Source organism: Amblyomma americanum, chromosome 2, assembly GCF_052857255.1.
Source record: "Amblyomma americanum isolate KBUSLIRL-KWMA chromosome 2, ASM5285725v1, whole genome shotgun sequence".
Lineage (NCBI taxonomy): Eukaryota > Metazoa > Arthropoda > Arachnida > Ixodida > Ixodidae > Amblyomma > Amblyomma americanum.
The window spans coordinates 142,956,224-142,974,062 of record NC_135498.1 but is presented as its reverse complement, the minus strand read 5'-3'; the positions used below and the strand labels follow the sequence as shown (position 1 = coordinate 142,974,062).

Here is a 17,839-nt window from a genome sequence, read left to right as displayed (position 1 = left end):
CTCTTTTCCAGCTGCATACCTTTGCAGGAAGTGGGACGCCGGCACACGTGGAAACCGCTCCGCAGTATAAGCGAGAGCCCCCGAGTGCGTACGGGAAACGAAAACGGTACGGTCGCTTGACGCACGAACCCTCCCCTAACGACGTGGGCTATCGCCGGGAAGGCACCCACAGCTTCCCGCCGTGCCTTGTGAACAAAAAGCGCATTCCCAGGAGGGCCGTGATGGACACCTGTCATGGCGGACAGGCAGTGCTCACCAAGAATGTGGGAAGACAGGGGCGATCCTTAATCTGGTTTCCGGAGCGACAGACAAACCCCTTCATGCTTATTAGATGTGTCCCACCGTCGTAGCGCGGCAGCATCGTGGGCCCTTTCACCCCCTCCTCTGTTGCTGACGGGCGACGCGGAGCCATGGTGGGTGGAGGTATGCCTGAGGCAAGGATTAGCTCCGAAGGGAGAGCGTGTGGATACTCTCACTTGAGAGAGAGTGGTGGCGTATTTTATTTTTATTTAGTTTGTGTTGTTAACAAGACTCTGGGTTCGAGGCTAAGCCCAACCCAAGGGGTTGTCCCCATCTCTCATGTTATTTTTGATTGGAGAATTGATGCTTAGGGCGGGCCACTGAAAATGACCGCCCTTAGTCCTTTGTTAATCAAGTGCTTAAAAGCGCATGTAAACGGATGCAGTCGAGTCCAGTCTGAGCTGGGGCTCCATGCTTAGCATGTAACGTGATGCTACTTAGGCTCTAACCTGCCCGGTAAATGAGTAAAGTAGCGCAAAGTTTGTTCTTTTGTAAATTCAGTTCCGCTTTTTCCAGTTTAACTCTCTGTATATGTATGCTGTAAATATATGCTCTGCTGTCATCATCTACAAGCTCGCCTGCTGTCCATCTTCCAAGCCGAACGACACTAGAGTAAGGGTTTGTGAACCATCCTCGAAGAAACGAATGACATTTGAAATTCTACTGGCGCAGTACGACAGGCTTCAGCACGTCTCATCTCAAGGCCAGGCATTGCAGTGACAACCACAGGCCATCCGACACGGAGCAGCGAGGGGCTGTTAAGGGACGACTCCACCTCGGCTGCTGCCAACGCTGGTGGAACGGACGCATCATCCGGGCTCTGGGCGGCAGACAACAGAAGATCTGCGCCGGGTGAGTGGGATTTCTTGCGTTTTGTTGAGGCAGGCATGGTGGTTAGTTTGTGAGGCCCATGGTCGATACGAGGAGAACGTTAGCCGCTAAAGATAGCGAACCTAATCCTGAGAATGAAATGAGGTCGAATCCTCGCCAGGAGCAGCAATCGCTAGAGGGCGGTGTAGGAACGGGGATGGATCAGAACGAGGGAGCGAATATGGAGGATGATTTCAGTGACGAGCCGACGACCAGAGACAGACATTGTCACTAGACACTACAGGATCTGATACAGAAAAAATGGCTATTCGCCGTATGGAGTTAAAAGTGGAAATGGAACTACGAATGCGTGAAATTGAATCCAGGGAGCGACTGGCACTTAAGCAGATGGAGCCTGGGCTGTCGAATGGTCGAATCTCACCGCTTGGGTCGGGACAGAATGATGAACGATGTATAGGCTCAGATTCAATATCACAATGTGCGAAAGTCCTTAAGGGCTACAGAATGCCATGCGATGCAGATGTACCATTGTGGTTTGAGGAGGTGGAGAAGCTTTTCACTACTTTCAATGTTCCAGACAGTAGCCGAGTGCACTTAATTTTGCCGGCACTGACAGAGCGAGTCAGATACTTACTTCGTAACCTTGACCGAGCCGAATGCACTGATTATGAGGCTGTAAAAACAGCGGTTCTAGAAGAATTAAAACTCACTCCGACTGAGTACCTCGAGAGATTTGAGAAAGCAGCGAAAAGGAAGGAGGAGACGTGAGCTCAGTTTGCGTCTCGCGTAAAAACGTATTTAATGTACTACATCCAGGCTAGAGAGGTAGACTCAAAAGAGGCGTTGACCGATCTCATGGTGTCTGATCACATTAAGTCAAGCCTCAGCCCGGAGGGCATTGAATATGTGCTCCTTCGAGAAGGAGAGAGTTGGCTGAAGCCTAAAGAAATATCAAAGGCCCTACAGACCTTCGTGCAAGCTAAAGGTAAAGGGCGGGCTGCGAGACAGATTACAGTGCCAGTACTGCAAACAGGCCAAAAGCACGGTAATGTTGAAAAACCCGCAGTAAAGTGCCACCAGTGCCATGGACTGGGCCATGTTGCTAGGAATTGCCCGCGAGTAACAGCAAATGAGCCGCGCCAGCAACAAGCATATGGGCACAGGCGGAGGGTGCAAAAGGTAGCGCTGGGATGAGACAGGAGTAAAGGACGCAGCGGTAAACCAAGGCGCGGCTTTAACTGCTAAAGTAGGAGTGCCTACGCAAAATTCAAGCGCAGCCGCATCGAGACTACAGTTCGTAGAGCTTGTATGCAGAGACGTCTGCACCGAGGCATTGCTTGATACGGGTAGTGAAATGACGGTAATAAGAGAGAGCATACTATCGCAGGCGCTGACGGAACCATCGGGGACAGTGAAGCTAGTGTCGGCTTTCGGCAGATCTATTCAGGCGAAATTGGCGATGGTCCCTCTAAGTGTATCTCATACAGGAACCATCGCAGACGATCAAAAGATAGGCATAGTATGTGCCCTCACCAATGAGCTTACTGAGGGGGTGGACTGTTTGCTGTCGTCAGAAGACTGGCAGCTGCTTAAGAAGCACAGCGATAGAGCGTTCACAACAAGTACTAGTACTGCAGTCAGTATGGCGGCAAATCAAGAACCTACAAACGCGGCAAATGAAAATTGTGAGGCACTGGTAAGCGAAGCTGACAGGGCACCAAATGACGACGTTCCGCGTGAGGCACTCGTATGCGAAGTTGGCAGGGCACCAAATGATGACGTTCCACGCGAGGAAGCAGAGCCACCTAGGAGGGAAGATGCAGTTTCACTGTCTAGCCAGCGAGAAATGTTTTGAGCAGCGCAGATCGCTGACGAGAGCTTGAGGAAGGCAAGGGAAAATTCTAAGCACGGAAAGGCGGGTATGTTCGTTACTGAGGGATTGCTACACCATTGGGATTCAATAGCGGGTACTAAAGTGCGACAACTGGTGCTTCCCCAAGAGAGACGAAAGGAAGTTCTGACCTTGGCGCACGAATCGCCGTGGGGTGGACACCTGGGAGCAAGGAAGACCAAGGCACACATAAAGTACAACGTCTATTGGCCCGGTATGGAAAAGGAGATCTCAGAGTACTGCCAGTCTTGTAATGGGTGCCAAACCCGCCCAGGCCGGCGTCACACTGACATTATATCCATCACCCCGTCAACTAGGCCTGAACTGCTCAAGAAAGAAGTAAGCTGCCAAGTGGAGGAGATACTTAAGTTAGGAATAATTTATCCTGTAGAAAGTGAATTTGCACACCCATTTGTGTGCGTGGGAAAGAAAGATGGGTCGGTGCGAATGTGCACTGACCACCGAACTTTGAATGCAGGAACTCATTCAGATGCGTTTCTGATGATTATCAACTCACAGGAGCTAATTTTCCGGGTCGGCCGCGCGCAGTTTATCACGCTAGTGGATATAAGGCGTGCCTACTGGCAGGTACCGATGGACCCGCACAGCCAAGCGCTTACCGCATTTGTGACGCATGAGGGGCCAGATCATGCGCAGCGCGCATTAGAAGAGAAGCTCGATTATTGGCTCTTTGGCGCCGAGGTCAATGTCGTCTCTGGCCACAATCCCCTGTCATACTTGACGACTTGCACTCCACACGGGGCGAAATTGGCTAGATGGGCGCTGCCACTTCAGCGTTATAACATAACAGTAAAGCATAGGAAACGCACCAAGAATAGAAATACAGATGCGCTGTCCAGGCTCCCCAACTTGACATGGGAGCCAGGTACCACCATGCCAGCCTCGAAAAGGCGTGAATGTTCCCACTCAACCGACGCTCGATGAGCAGGGTGCCGTGTGTTGAAGTCGGGCACTTACGAAGAGACTTCTGCCTGGCGTCTGCATAGAACGGTGCCCGTGAGTGTTGTGCGCAGACTTGTGAACAGTGATGAACAATGTGGCTTTGCGTGTGCTTCGAATGTGGACTCTGCGCAGTGCATGATGTTGCTGCCCATTCAGTGGTCTGTACAGCAGCTTGCACCAATGTTGCGCTTTAGTTTATTTTATTGATTGTTTCTTTGCTTTGGTTCTCGAAGTGTCGAGTACCCAGAAGAAACTGTGCCCCCGGAGAGCTGACACTTGTAATGTGAAAGTGTTGCGGCCTCTTTGTTAGTAAGCATAAACGAGCTGAAAGCAAGCTCGGTTTATACTCTTAGAGGGGGCGTGTAAGGCCGCCCCTCTTTTCCAGCTGCATACCTTTGCAGGAAGTGGGGCGCCGGCACACGCGGAAACTGCTCCCCAGTATAAGCGAGAGCCCCCCCCGAGTGCGTACGGGGAACAAAAACAGTACCTGGCTCCCATGTCAAGTTGGGGAACGAAAACAGTACGGTCGCTTGACGCACGGACCCCCCCCCCCCCCCCTAACGACGTGGGCTATCGCCGGGAAGGCACCCACAGCTTCCCGCCGTGCCTCGTGAACCAAAAGCGCATTCCCAGGAGGGCCGTGACGGACACCTGTCATGGCGGACAGGCAGTGCTCACCAAGAATGTGGGAAGACAGGGGCGATCCTTAATCTGGTTTCCAGAGCGAGAGACAAACACCTTCATGCTTATTAGATGTGTCCCGCCGTCGTAGCACGGCAGCATCGTGGGCCCTTTCGCCCCCTCCTCTGTTGCTGACGGGCAACGCGGACCGATGGTGGGTGGCGGTATGCATAACTGAGGCAAGGATTAGCTACGAATGGAGAGTGTGTGGATACTCTCACTTGAGAGAGAGTGATGGCGTATTTGATTTTTATTTAGTTTGTGTTGTTAACAAGACTCTGAGTTCGAGGCTAAGCCCAACCCAAGGGGTTGTCCCCATCTCTCATGTTATTTTTGATTGGAGAATTGATGCTTAGGGCGGGCCACTGAAAATGACCGCCCTTAGTCCTTTGTTAATCAAGTGCTTAAATGTGCATGTAAACGGATGCAGTCGAGTCCAGTCTGAGCTGGGGCTCCATGCTTAGCATGTAACGTGATGCTACTTAGGCTCTAACCTGCCCGGTAAATGAGTAAAGTAGCGCAAAGTTTGTTCTTTTGTAAATTCAGTTCCGCTTTTTCCAGTTTAACTCTCTGTATATGTATGCTGAAAATATATGCTCTGCTGTCATCATCTACAAGCTCGCCTCCTGTCCATCTTCCAAGCCAAACGGCACTAGAGGAAGGGTTTGTGAACCATCCTCGAAGAAACGAACGACCTTTGAAATTCTACTGCCGGGACACTTTAGAATCGCAGAGAATACAGTGAAGCCCCCAAACAAGCATTTCTGATAAGTGAAACAATATCTCACCCAAGGCACTCTAGATTGCTTGCGGCCACCCCTGCAACACCAGGTGACCCACCCTTGCGAGCACAGACACCTCCTACCTGCTTGGCACAGGCAGGAGATTGGTGAGCCTTGGGCCTGCGCAGGAATTCAATCAAGTGAGATTAATGCTCTAATGAACAGATTTTTTTTTTCCAAAAATGGACCCAAAATTGTCATTTAGTACGCATGCTGCCATCTGTCGAAAAATCAAGAAAATGCTTCTGACTAGTCTTAGTTGCCTTTTAAACCAGACATAGTGCCAGAAAACACGACAAGCTGGACTCGTCATGAGCCAGAAATGACAGTCTCCTTACAATGAGCCTGGCTCGTCCAAGCCCACTAGAGTGTTAAGGAAATAACGAAAAACAAAAAAATGCTTTCAAAGTAGCCTCAGACTCTCATTTTTGCTTTGTGAACGATAACAGACTTTTATAGTGGTACACAAACACTCAAAATTTCAAAGTTTGCAAATGGTGCTACACAATTACACAAGTAATTGTTTTATGCTTTCCTGTTCACCTGAATCTGAACTTCAAGTCAAATGTAGCATTTCTGAATACCGTCCATTACTTCCACACATCAATACCAGGCACTCATCACTTAGTCACCTTGCCATCATCGACGGTTTTAAGGTCTGTTGCTAACAATCAGCAAATGCACACATACGACAATGCGAGGCACTGCCTGTGCCGATTTGTAGCTAACTGAACCAACCAAACTAACTCTACGTCTATCATGAGCAGCACTAAACTTCAGCATATTCTGCTAAGCACTAGTGATAAATACATAAAACGGTGATAAATAACCATGCATAACCATAAATAACCTTGGGTTTCTTGGCGCACTGTCATAGGTTCCCAGGGCACCTACTTCCACACGAGCCTCAAGACCCCTTTTCTGTTATCCACTTTATTTGGTTAGTACTTTGCCATTGCTTATAGGAGACTTTCATCATAGAGGGAGTCATTAATTTTCAAGCATTTGTTGAGAGGCTGTATGCCTGCACACATTTTTGCATGAACATTAGGCAGAAAGGGACAGAAGCCATGACATACAGGGTTATTCAGTATCTCTTGAAGGCTGACGGGGTGCCCCGGAACTAAAATAATTGTGGTTCCCTTTAATAGAACAGTAGGTACTGCTCTTGAATGACATGCAGTAAGCCAAAAATATACACTTAAAAAACATGTTTAGGGGTGTGAAAATATTCAATAACTGACTACTTCGTCAAATATTAAAACATTCCATATTAAGCTTAATCTGACATTTTGGTATTCGAAACCTCGTGAAAATATGAGATAACTGAATACTCTCTCGAATAGTGGTCCATTCCATATTAAGTTCAATCTGAATATTTGGTATTCGAAATCTCGAAGTATTCATCTCGAACAGATAATGTTTGTGGAATGCTTGTTTCGTGTAGCTTTGGTTCAGCGTACCTCCTACGGGATGGCTCTGCGACGCGCACACAGCCAAAAACCCAGACTCCATGGCCACCTGCTAGGCACACATGCAGTATGCTTATGCACCTGTGCTTATGGCAGAGCCAGTCTGTGCAAGTGCGCGAACCGGCCCGGAGGCATGCATCAATTCGAGGATGCGCGGCTCCCCTGACTTCCACAGCGCGAATCTGAGCTGACTGCAGCTGCCATAGCTACTCTTCTCTGCGTGACATATGCTAACAAAGTGCGGTAACACTAGCACAACGGGGACTAGCACGAGACAGTTGAAGATGGGTGCCCCTTTCTGGCACCTTAAGTGGGGTGACGCGGAGTGACACAGGGTGGCACAAGGCACAGGTGTCTCTGGTGCCACTGCTGAAAAGCAACAGCTGCGCAACGATGCAACTTAAATCCCCCAAATATGTCGACATCACAGGTAAACAGCTCTCACGATTTCTAATTGCAACTTTTGCTGAAAGTCGACGCAGCTTCAATGAGTGTGACAAAGCTTCAATGTATTCTATTTTTTATTATTTAATGACCTTGTCTGTTAGAAGCATTCATTATTTTGGAAAATCTTTACTTTGCCGTTGAATCTTTCTTTGTGTGCCAGAAATATTTGAAATATTCAGTTTGAAATTATTCAGAGAAAGTTACTAGTATTTGCTTTTAATTCGCGTCAAACCAAAAGACCACTACTCGCATGCCACTAAACATGTTCACGATATGCACAAAAGCAACTCCAACAACACTGGAATGTTCCCTAAATCGAAATTCGACTGCACCAGGCGGGATCGAGCTTGCGTCTTTTGGGTCAGCAGCTGAACGCTCTAACCACTTGGCATGCACGGCGTCTGTTCCAACAAAAATGAATAAGAAATGAAAGCTCACCACAGCTCCGATGTACTGTTGGCAACCACTTCATCGACTTTTGCTGTGCACCTTGAATACGAGTTGGTCTCCTGTTCTTGGCCAGCTCGGGGAACTGTAGGAATACCTTCGGTTGCCTTCAGAGAGGAGTCCACAGCAGAGGATGGAGTGGCAACTGCCAAAACTTCTGTTTCTTCGTGGTGGCTAGCAGTGTCCGAGGTGGCATTGACTGGACTGCGCTGGGCTCGGTGCTCAATTTCTGCTTTCCTGTTGAGACAAAGAACCGCCCAAAAAAGCATCAAGTGCATGGCTTCCAAGTGCTTGACTAGGCCAAGACACTTCTGGCACTGTATAACAATTAGGGCCCACAATAAATGTTGGTTGTGGAACACAGCAAAATACTGTGATAGTATCTCATACAGCTTATTTGTCAAGACACAGTAAAAGTGAAATTTCCCTTTAGTAACGATGTAAGCCAAAAAAAAAACAGCGTCAGGTTATGCTGAAACATTTTCCACACTTTGCTGCAAGATATGCCTACGATACACATGTGTGGTTTGCAGTTGTTACAAAAATAATTGCAGTGCCTTGCTTTTGCCATTTTGCCATTAATCAGAAAATGCGTGCAGTTCTTGCCTTGCAAAGAGCATTTGCCAGTACCAGTTCCAAATATGTCGCTTACAACTCGCACATCTCACATAATGTGACGGGTCTTTCATATTAGTTCTCATTTTCACTGCCGGCCACCTCTCCATTGAGCCAGTGGCGAAAAACGAAGCCCTACGCGGCCCTACGAAGCGAGAACAGTGTCCTGGGGCAACTACGGTCGCGAAGACTAAGGAAGAGAACCCGCTGAAAGAAGCGAGATGAAGCAAGCGCCTCAAGCTTCACCACCCCTCTCTCCTCCCAACCTCCCCTCCGTCTGGCCTACACTACGTGTAGCATCGTCTAAGCCTAGGCAGGTGTCACCTGTGTTCCATTTTCACGCGTGCTGTCCTTTCTAGGCCACCCCAATGCAACGAGGGACATATCATTAACTTCAGCAGAAATAATAAGGAACAAATAGCCAAGCCTATCCGACCCAGACTAGGTGAATGCCTTTGTTTAAATCTAAGATGACGCCTTCTACGGCAGCCAATGGCAGTGAAGGATCAGTTTTTTGCGGCAGCAGAGAGCACTCAATTTATACTGGGTCGAAAAACTTCCAGTTGAAAAAAGTCTCCACAGCATTGCTGGCGTCTGTTACAGTCTGAGACTGAACTTCTGTACTCCGCAGATTCCGAAATATCAGTCGTGGGCACGTATGTACACATTCCTACTGGGTGCCTGGTAGTTTCTCAGGACCGTCTCAAATATCATGCAAGTCTGAATTATTGGGAGTCCGAAAAATCGGTCAGCTACTGTATTATTCCTCCGTAGTATCAGCAAAGAAATACCTTACCCATGACCCCTGCTGTTTGCGGCTGTTCGTACAACATTTGGCAAAAGATCTTTGCGTGTGTTGGCATTTTCCACCTGGACATCACCGGTAGGAATTTGCAGAGGCCTCTCAGCGCTGTTCTCCACATCTTCAGGTGATGTACGCCTGTACATAGAGCAAACAGAGTGTGATTAGGAAGAAATCAAATCTTTCAAACTTACTGAGCGCAAGCTCAGGCTTTCCCTTCACAAATGATAACAAATCCTAGCAATGTACACAAATTCCATTTGAGTCACATTTGAAATTTACAAAATACACAAGCTTTTTGAAAGAGGTATCTGAGAAATGCAAGCGACGGCTTCATGATTACCGATTCGTATGGAGTCAGAGAGGTCAGACATGTCATTTACTAGTAACATGCACTACTTCTGCCCGGCTTAATCTCGCACTTTTCCCATCACTTGGATTTCTCTGCCCCTGCATAGCTGACCACCGAGTGGTGTATTTCACTTGCACATGATAAAGCACGTGCACCATCAATACAATGCACTGCATGCTGTTGAGCTGATATGTATCTAACTATACTCAGCGACAGCTTTTCGTGGGAATGAGAAGACAGCTTTAGGATCAGAGCATTGGTAACTGTGTTATTCAACTAAATAGTTCGGCTGCATGGTGGTGCACCTCACTGCTTTGCTCTCCCCCACAGTAACTCCATTTCATAGTAGGAGCAACTGGTGCCATCTATTGAAGCTTCTTGTATCTACATGGGCCTAGTGAATTCATTGTAATCTAAAAAAGTTTTTTCCTTGACTTTCTAATATTGAAATTTGTCAGTTGTGTTACAAATTTTCCATACATAATGAATATTAACAATACACTATGTTTTATGCTTACAGTTTATGGTTTTATGAGGTTTAACGTCCCAAAGCGACTCTGGCTATAAGGAGTGCCGTAGCAAAGGGCTCCGGAAATTTCGCCCACCTGAGCTTCTCTAACGTGCACCGACATCGCATAGTACACGGGCCTCTAGAATTTTGCCCCCTTCAAAATTTGACCACCGCGGCCGGGATCAAATCAGTGTCTAGCGTAATCTGTTAGGTAAGTGCAAGCGAGAACTATATTCGTCTGTGTAAGAAGTGAGAGAGGGTATGTTTCGGCTACATAGCTTCCGCTCTATTGCCAGAAAAAGTTTTCACGGAGTATAGCCTCGTCAGACACCAAAAATTCTGCCCATCAGCACCTAAAAGCCACAACTTTAAGGCATGCAAGATTAGATTTTTAATCCAAGCTTGAAACTATTCAGTGTGCTATGATGTCATTATTCTCTTCTTTTTTTTCTTTTCGTAGCTACTATCTCAGTCCACTTGTCCTGCTGCGGCTCCAAAGAGGGTGAGGGGTTTGTACATATTAATAAATATTGCCATGTGGTGGTGACTGCAATCTGGAGAGCAGAAAGACAGCGAAAATGGCGCCTGAACAAAACTCTTTATTTAGCCTGACTTGCGCCCACAATGGACTGAATCACTCGGCGGTGGCGTAGCGACAAGCGTGCTTGGCGGTCCTCAAACAAAATGCCCGCTGCTCTCGGCCGTGCTCAGTTTAAAGCTTATAGCAATGTTTCGAGATGCGTCTAAAGTTACTAGAACATTCTGGAACATGGTAGAATCGGCTCCACCTAAATGCGATCAATAGAGATAAATCTGGTCGTGTCTCGCATCCAAAAACAAAGTGATACAAAGTGGCGTGGTGGCTGCTTTGAAGAATGAACAAACACTACAAAGATTTGTGGCATTACTCTCGTCTCAAAGAAGCATCAACCCGATGCTTTAAAAGAAATAAGGCGACTAGAAACGAATAAAACGGATCGTGCGAAAATAAACAACATAAGCAGAGTCCATTTAGCGTGCATAATAGGGCTTTAGACAGACAACAAGAACAACTTCTGGTCGCACGCAGCGTTGCTGGGGTGCAGTCATTTCCTCAGGGATGACTTTATAATCCAGTTCACCTAGCTGACAAAGAACCATGCACGGCTGAAACAGCGGCGCAAAAGCTTTTCACTCAATCCAAGGCGGCGAATGGGCATCGAAATCCGGACTCAGTTCTCCTGGCTTGTAATTCCGCGTTGCGTCTTTGCAGGTTAGCTGACAGCGAACTTTCCAGAAAAAGTTACTAGAACATTCTAGAACATGGTAGAATCGACTACGCCTGGATGCGATCAAACGAGATAAATCTGGTCGCGCATCCACAACCAAAGTGACAAAGCAGCGTGACGGCAGCTTTGAAGAATGAACTTTGAATGAATACCAAACGAATACCAAACTAGCTCATGAAGCCAGCCCTTGCAGTTGCATCTTGTACAGCGAAGCCTGCATGTGTGCCACATAGTAGACAGTTTTAGTTGACCAGAGCGATGGTCCCGTTCTGCTCAGGCAGCTCAGCGGGAACACAACTACGCATGCGAAGCCCGCTTGGCCCTGAGCAGGCTACAGGAGCGCACCTCCCGTTCCGCTCACTGGCGACCCTGGCAGAGCGAGCCCAGTGAGACGGCCCCCACAGCAGAGCAAGATGGCTGTCCCCAGTGAGGCAAGACGCAGAGTTCATCGTCGACTTTTTCCGAAAGCGGTGCTAATTCGTCGCAGCAGAGGCTTCGCGGCTTTGGCAGAAGATGTACGTACATTCATACAGTGGCTCGTGAAATCAACATCAACGTCGGGAAAAATTAATACAACCTTGGCTAGAGCTGTGGTTGGCTTGCTTTGGATATCGAGACGACCTGACCTGTCTAAGTACATCAATATTTCTGCGACCTAAATTCTTTACAACTGCATATAAAATGGTACTGTAAAGAGTATGTTTTACAGTATAAAAAAAAAATGACTCCATATAGCTTATCAGATGATGTACTTCCAGTTTAGTTAACATGTAGCGACTAGTCTATCTTAAAAATGAAAAAATTCACACGGACACCCAATTATAAGCTATGCTGGCAATGCGCTAGCATTAGAAGCTGTTGATCACCTGTTGAGCACAACTATGAAAGAGTGGCACATCACCTTTTGTGCCACTCTTTCATGGTAATGCTTGTGGGCCCTATACGCTTGTCTGCACGTAACCAGACATACATTCGTGTCATCTAACCGGTGGTTCGACGTTTTCCCAAAGGCGTCTACAGGTGACAACATGGACGCAATGAAGATACATCGAAACTTTTCAAAACATATAATTGTCACATCCAGCCATGAGAAATTATGTGACCAATGACGCATTTTTTTTTTTACTGGTGATGCTTCCAATGCTGCTGCATTAATAATAACCTCTAATGTTGTGCTATAGTCTACTATCAAGAGTGTGCTGCCAAAAAGAGACAGCTTTATTTGTACGCCTTCAGTGTAAAAAATACATCCAAGCAAGATTTTTACTTAATATTACAGCTGAGGCTCAATTCACGGCCACAGCTTCTCGGGCATCCTCTTGCCTTTAGAAATGAGGGCCCTTCCATGATGGTTGGATGCTAGGTCCATGGCATCAGAGCCCTTTACCTAAACACCTCTGGGAGCACAAACCCACCTTTTTTATCCTTAGTTTAATAAACCTGTACATATAGTCGAGTCCGGATATATTGAATCCAGATATTTTGAATTACTGGCTATACCAAACACACAGATCACCCACCTGGAAATCCCATGCAAAAGCAGAGGCAAGCCATGCAGCACACATAACTCCACTTTACCCAGCCGTTCAATATGTCGAACAGTCGTCACGCACCTGTAAATCATGCTACACCTCCCGGCGGTCTTCAGTCAATTTTCGTGCACAGAGATGGGTCGGCTATGCAGCCTTGAGCACCTGTTGACGCTGAGAGCAGGTGCTTCCATTCTCTGTGTTCTATTCCTAAGTGCTTATGGTTTTTAGTAGGCTGTACACTGTGTACTGATCTGTAATAACTCATTCAGTGCTGTTCTGCTTCCTTCCAAATTCATGCAAGACACTTTCGAAGCAAGATCTTACACGAAATAAACGAAAGCCAAATTCACTGTTCCAGCAAGAGCGAAAGGAAACTTCCATCGAAATGTTACACCAGAACTCAGTAGAACAGATATCTTACCCCAGCTCTTGCACATTGCCTGTGTTGCTTGAATGCACATCATTTTCCACAACTTCGGCAGCACTGCAGCCAATGTGGTAAGCTGCAGGAGAATCTTGGGTCATCTTGCGAGGGCAATCCATGGCCAACGATTCAGTTGGAGGGGACGAAGCTTCAGTTCTTTGGAGCTGATCAGGAGCACTTGAGGGAGCATTTGCGGGTCTAGACCAGGCTTCGGATCCCTCTTTGCTGTCAAGACAAACAACATCCCCAAACAACCTCAGAAACCTTTCAAATGCGACTTGACAATGCTGGCAAAATTTTGGCACTGAATAACCAAAGGCATACAAATTTTATGAGTATTTTTTACAAAACACACAGACATGAAAGCTTATTGTTGCAGGCATTTCAGCCGTGCTTCCGCAAATGAAAGTGAGTGCAAGGCACATTGTCCTCCTTAGGACTGAGATGCTAGGCCTGCTGCACACTGCAAGCAAAAAAACACTACTCGCAGGACGGCTAGTGAAACATGTCTATTGTTGCTGGAGCATAACGAAGGCAGACTGTTTTAATGCTGTGCTTAAAAAGAAAAATGAACACACAAAAGAAGACTGCACGAACGAGAAGACATGGAGAAGCATGACCTTAGGGATTCATTGCATAATAAGGAGAATGTGTGTGTGTGTGTGTGTGTGTGTGTGTGTGTGTGTGTGTGTGTGTGTGTGTGTGTGTGTGTGTGTGTGTGTGTGTGTGTGTGTGTGTGTGTGTGTGTGTGTGTGTGTGTGTGTGTGTGTGTGTGTGTGTGTGTGTGTGTGTGTGTGTGTGTGTGTGTGTGTGTGTGTGTGTGTGTGTGTGTGTGTGTGTGTGTGTGTGTGTGTGTGTGTGTGTGTGTGTGTGTGTGTGTGTGTGTGTGTGTGTGTGTGTGTGTGTGTGTGTGTGTGTGTGTGTGTGTGTGTGTGTGTGTGTGTGTGTGTGTGTGTGTGTGTGTGTGTGTGTGTGTGTGTGTGTGTGTGTGTGTGTGTGTGTGTGTGTGTGTGTGTGTGTGTGTGTGTGTGTGTGTGTGTGTGTGTGTGTGTGTGTGTGTGTGTGTGTGTGTGTGTGTGTGTGTGTGTGTGTGTGTGTGTGTGTGTGTGTGTGTGTGTGTGTGTGTGTGTGTGTGTGTGTGTGTGTGTGTGTGTGTGTGTGTGTGTGTGTGTGTGTGTGTGTGTGTGTGTGTGTGTGTGTGTGTGTGTGTGTGTGTGTGTGTGTGTGTGTGTGCGTGCGCGCGCGTGCGTGCGCGCGCGTGCGTGCGTGCGCGTGCGTGCATGTGTGTGTGCATGTTCGAGCGTGCACGTATGTGTGTGTGCACGCGTATGTGCGTGTGTGTGTTTGTGCGCATGTATACATACACACACACGCAAACACACATATATATATACACCAGGTGTCCCAGCTAAAAGTAGCCAAGCTTTTAAAGAACATGGAATGTCCCAGCCGCATGAGACCAACTGAGGGTTGTTTAGAGTCGCGTGACCTAGTCTGCAGTATTATTTTCATTCTTCAATGTTAATTAATTAGTTAATCCTAATCAGCTGACTTTATATTTATTACATTGAGGAACAAATTGTCAATGTAAAAGTTGTAGACCGTCTCAGAAAACCGCTAGCAGCACTGTTTCCATCAAGGTACGCTTTATGCAGCTTTACTTATTAGCCTTAAAAGAAACTATCATGTGACCAGCTGCTAAGTCACATCTCTGCCCCAATCTGCACACAAAGGCACATCGGGGAGTAAAAATGCATTTTGTTCTCAAAGACGCATCTTGGGATGTTTATATGGCACCACTGTCACGTAGGCGCTTTTTTTTTATTGTGCGAGCTAGGGTTTAAGGCCTGAAAAACTACTTTACGTTAACAGTACCTTGGTGCAAACATTGCAGTCAACTATTTTTCAAATTGATCTACAATGTTTTCATTGACACATTGTTCCCCAGAGTTATAATTAAAAAGTTAGCTAATTGTGCTGAACTAATTACTTAACTTTAAAGAACAAAAATATACTGCACACTAGGTCACATGACTCTAAACAACCCTCAGTTTATCTCATGCGGCTAGGACACCAGGACATTCCGTGTTTTTTAAAAGCTTGGTCTTCTAGCTGGGACGTGTGTGTGTGTGTGTGTGTGTGTGTGTGTGTGTGCGCGCGCGCGTGCGCGTGTGCGCGTGCGCGTACGTGCGCGCGCGTGCGCGTGTGCGCGTGCGCGTACGTGCGCGTGCGTGCGTGTGTGCATGTGCGTGCGTGTGTGCGCGTGCGTGCGTGTGCGTGCGTGCGTGTGTGTGTGTGTGCGCACGCGCGACAAATCCAAAAAAAGAGAAAAATGAAAACGTCATCAGAACACCCAACCCGTGCCAGCACCTGCCATTCGCGCCAAAAATTCAAGTTCCTTCCTCGATAAAGTTATCAACAGCCCACTGACACACCCTGTTCCAGTTTGCACAATCCCGGAAGCTTCAACGATCTGTCTTATTAGCTGGTTGCACTGATAATATAGAACAACTGTAACCTCAAAAAGTTATTTACAAGGTGGGTCACTGTCACACGTTTTGCACTGCGATGCTATGCAAAACACAACGAACTATGCAATTCATTTCATTGTGTTCATTTCATTGTGCAGTTATTGTGTTGGCAATAACAGGTACCGGCATTAATTTTCGATAAGCAGTGGCTAGTTTTAAAGCTCTTTCATTGCGGCTTCAGTACAGAGCATGTTAAGATCCAGAAAACACCAGGCAAGTGATGCGTAAGCAATGCACAGTTGCCCGGCACGCCGGCAAACAGCACGTCACTGCAGGAAGAGCACCATCAGTGTGCGTGTACTCTAGACACACTTTTGTGCCACAGGCAAGCATTGTGATAAGGTTGCTTACTGCATTAGTACTAATAACAGGCTCATTCCATACAATCGCACTGGTGGCGTGCAAGAGCAAAAGGCTTCATTTCACCCACTCCTGCCCTCCAGCAGTGCCCACCCAACTTAATCTCACGTAGGAGTGGAACAGAGAAAGTGGTGACAAAATCAAACTGAAAAATGTAGTGCAAAGCCAATCACTGTAACAGCGAGAAATGTAAAGGCCCACCTAGTGTCACAGCTTTGCCAAGTCAGTTCGTGTGATCGTCTGTCCTTTTATTTCTTTTTCTCATGCAAATGCGTAGTACAGGCACTGCTACATAAATGGTGCAGTGACGATAGTTCAAAGAGGAGTTTCAACACAACGACATGTGGCCAGCATGTTTGCACCGCACACTGCTAGACGTCTTTGAAGAAGTGGAGCAACTGCATATCCTGCACATCTTCCAAAAGCATCGATTTCGAAGCGCATGTGACCCTTATTCCATGCAGAGCACTGTGAGAGCATGCATGCCATATTGACACCCCCAGCTCATATAGCCAGGAGTGCACTGAGTGCGGCCCGGTGGCTGCTGACGAAACATGAAAAATACAGTCGTCTGCTCAAAAATAATTCGAATAATGACTATATTTTTGGATATTTGTATATTACGAATGACGATGTGGTGCATTCTTCAAATATTGAGATTTCTATTCAATGCCGCTTTTAGTAATATCCACATGGGCTTCTACGGTATAAATAAAATTAATTTACCTAATAGCAGTCATCGCACCAGTTATTACATGCGCAGTTTCTGCACGATTTGCAGTACATTTCACCCAAAAAAAAATCTTAGTGCTGATGAAATTTCACGAGCAAAATTTCTTTACCACTGTATCTATCAGCAGTACACAGCACTTTACTGTAGGACCCATCTGCCGTTTGTAACATATCCAGTGACAAAATGGTCTCATGCTGCCATGTGATTAGGGACTAATGAGCACAAAGGTGACCCGCCATACTTGTGCAACTTCAAGTTGCTTTCGCTTTATGCAGAAAGTTAGCCTATGTAACCTCACTGCAGTCAATTTACAGAATGTGACAATGGCAAAGAAATTTAGGCAACTTCTCTGCAATTTGGGCCTACATTCCACACATTGGTGCACTGCGTAATTTTCACACAATGACTTCGTCTGCATACATAAATTCTAGGCTGCAAGGAAAGACAACATATAAATTAAATGTCCTCACTCAAATTGCAATCACGATCACATTACATTCGGATAAATACAAAAATTCAAGGGGACACTTTAACTCCAGCTTAAGGGTACAAGGCGATAGCATAATGGGTTAATTCCCATATATGCAGAAGGTCATTCTCTACTAAACGTTAATACATCCCTAGGAGTACGCATACCGCTCCTGGCGCTGTGGTGCAACAGTTAAGTCGTGCGCCATTGCCATGTGATGGCAGGTGCTGCAAACAGTGGGCCTTGTGTGGCCCAGGTTGCTCTTCCCGAGCCACCAATCATTAATTTAACTGCCATCTGCCACGGTGGGCAGTTTGCTCACTATCTGGTGGGCAGTTTGTGATGGGGCCACAAGGTCACCTGACCTATGTGGCCCACCTGCCCCCTAGATTGCTCTGCCAGACCACCTGCCAGAGTCAGGCTCACAA

General features: G+C 46.8%; 1 protein-coding gene and 1 pseudogene across 5 annotated transcripts in view; one reads left to right on the top strand and one right to left on the bottom strand.

The window, feature by feature from the left end:
• LOC144121834 (uncharacterized) overlaps positions 1 to 17,839 on the bottom strand; it is a 263,637-nt gene that overhangs the window by 23,701 nt on the left and 222,097 nt on the right. For all 5 annotated transcript variants that reach the window (XM_077655246.1, XM_077655248.1, XM_077655249.1 and 2 more), the window contains 4 exons: positions 13,316 to 13,543; positions 9,226 to 9,369; positions 7,806 to 8,051; positions 5,455 to 5,568 (listed from right to left, as the gene is read on the bottom strand). In XM_077655246.1, the coding sequence (XP_077511372.1) occupies positions 5,455 to 5,568; positions 7,806 to 8,051; positions 9,226 to 9,369; positions 13,316 to 13,543 (732 nt within the window). The remainder of the gene's footprint in view (positions 1 to 5,454; positions 5,569 to 7,805; positions 8,052 to 9,225; positions 9,370 to 13,315; positions 13,544 to 17,839) is intronic.
• Positions 1,465 to 3,304, top strand: LOC144118896 (uncharacterized; annotated as a pseudogene).